Genomic DNA, 1,358 nt, shown 5'->3' with positions numbered 1-1,358 from the left:
TTAAAGATAACAGTATTATAGCCTCATTTATATTAATGGATATAATTTGTTTCACAGGCAGCTTTTTAAAAACTTTCATGGAATCATGTAAGGATTACTTCTTTTCTTTTTTTTTTTTTTTGAGACAGAGTCTTGCTTTGTTGCCCAGGCTAGAGTGAGTGCCATGGCATCAGCCTAGCTCACAGCAACCTCAAACTCCTGGGCTCAAGCTATCCTCTTGCCTCAGCTTCCCGAGTAGCTGGGACTACAGGAATGCGCCACCATGCCTGGCTGATTTTTTCTATATATTTTTAGTTGTCCAGCTAATTTCTTTCTATTTTTAGTAGAGATGGGGTCTTGCTCTTGCTCAGGCTGGTCTTGAACTCCTGACCTTGAGCAATCTACCCGCCTCAGCCTCCCAGAGTGCTAGGATTACAGGCATGAGCCACCACACCCAGCCTATTTTCTAACAGTGTGTAATCTTTGATATATATGATCTTGTTTGTTAGCTTTGATGTTTGTGATATTTGAGAAATATAAGACTATTTCAGGAATATGACATTAGGAAAATATGTTCTAGTGTTGAATCAGAAAAGTTACTGTTTAAATTGTTTATATTTTTCTAACCTAGGTTTTTCTATTTTTATATTTAGTAGATGTTCTGAATTAATGATTGAAATTATAGCTTAATGACAGTTATTTAAAGTGAGCTTTACAGAACCTTCTTCTGTTTGATTTCAGGTGCCAAGCACCTTGATGGATGTTAGTGTATTGATGGCAGTTCAATTACTAATTGAACAGGTATCATTAGAGAAAAATATGCAGCTCCTGCAACAAATGTATCAATATTTACTCTTTGATTTCCGCATTTGGAACCGTGGTGATTTTCCCTTTCGAATTGGTGAGAACAGGCTATTAGATAAAATTTTATAGGTGTTTTGGAAATTTATAACTACCTATGTGACTTTATTTTAGACATATCATTTACCAGTGAACTTTCTATTTTAGGTCACATACAGTATCTTTCTACCATCATTAAAGACAGCAGGAGAGCTTTCCGAAAGAAGTATGGCGTGCAGTTTCTCCTAGATACACTTAGGATTTATTATGGGTATGATACCCTTGCTCCTTCTCAGTTTGATATATTCTTTTCTGTCTGCTACAGATTGGATTGGTAGATTTTCTCTTTACCAGCAATTCTAATGTCTTTTAACTTCAGAGAGGCAGGATAGTTTAGAGGTTAAAAAGAATAAGGGGTCACATACATTGGGTTTGAATCTTATTTTCATTAATTGTGCAGCTATAGGCAAATTACTTGACTTCTCTGCGCTTGAGTTTCTGCATCTGTGAAGAGTAGATAATAAAACTATGACCTTCTG

At 35.9% G+C, this 1,358-nt stretch overlaps 1 protein-coding gene across 1 annotated transcript in view; it reads left to right on the top strand.

Annotated features, from left to right (window-relative positions):
- The window catches only part of NBEAL1 (neurobeachin-like 1), a 208,658-nt gene that overhangs the window by 93,985 nt on the left and 113,315 nt on the right, over positions 1-1,358 (top strand). The window contains exon 19 of the mRNA XM_012655033.1: positions 721-780. Within this exon, the coding sequence (XP_012510487.1) occupies positions 721-780 (60 nt within the window). The remainder of the gene's footprint in view (positions 1-720; positions 781-1,358) is intronic.

The sequence above is a fragment of the Propithecus coquereli genome, unplaced genomic scaffold, assembly GCF_000956105.1.
Source record: "Propithecus coquereli isolate 6110/MARCELLA unplaced genomic scaffold, Pcoq_1.0 Scaffold113, whole genome shotgun sequence".
NCBI classification, from domain to species: Eukaryota; Metazoa; Chordata; class Mammalia; order Primates; family Indriidae; genus Propithecus; species Propithecus coquereli.
This window is presented reverse-complemented; position numbering and strand designations above follow the sequence as displayed.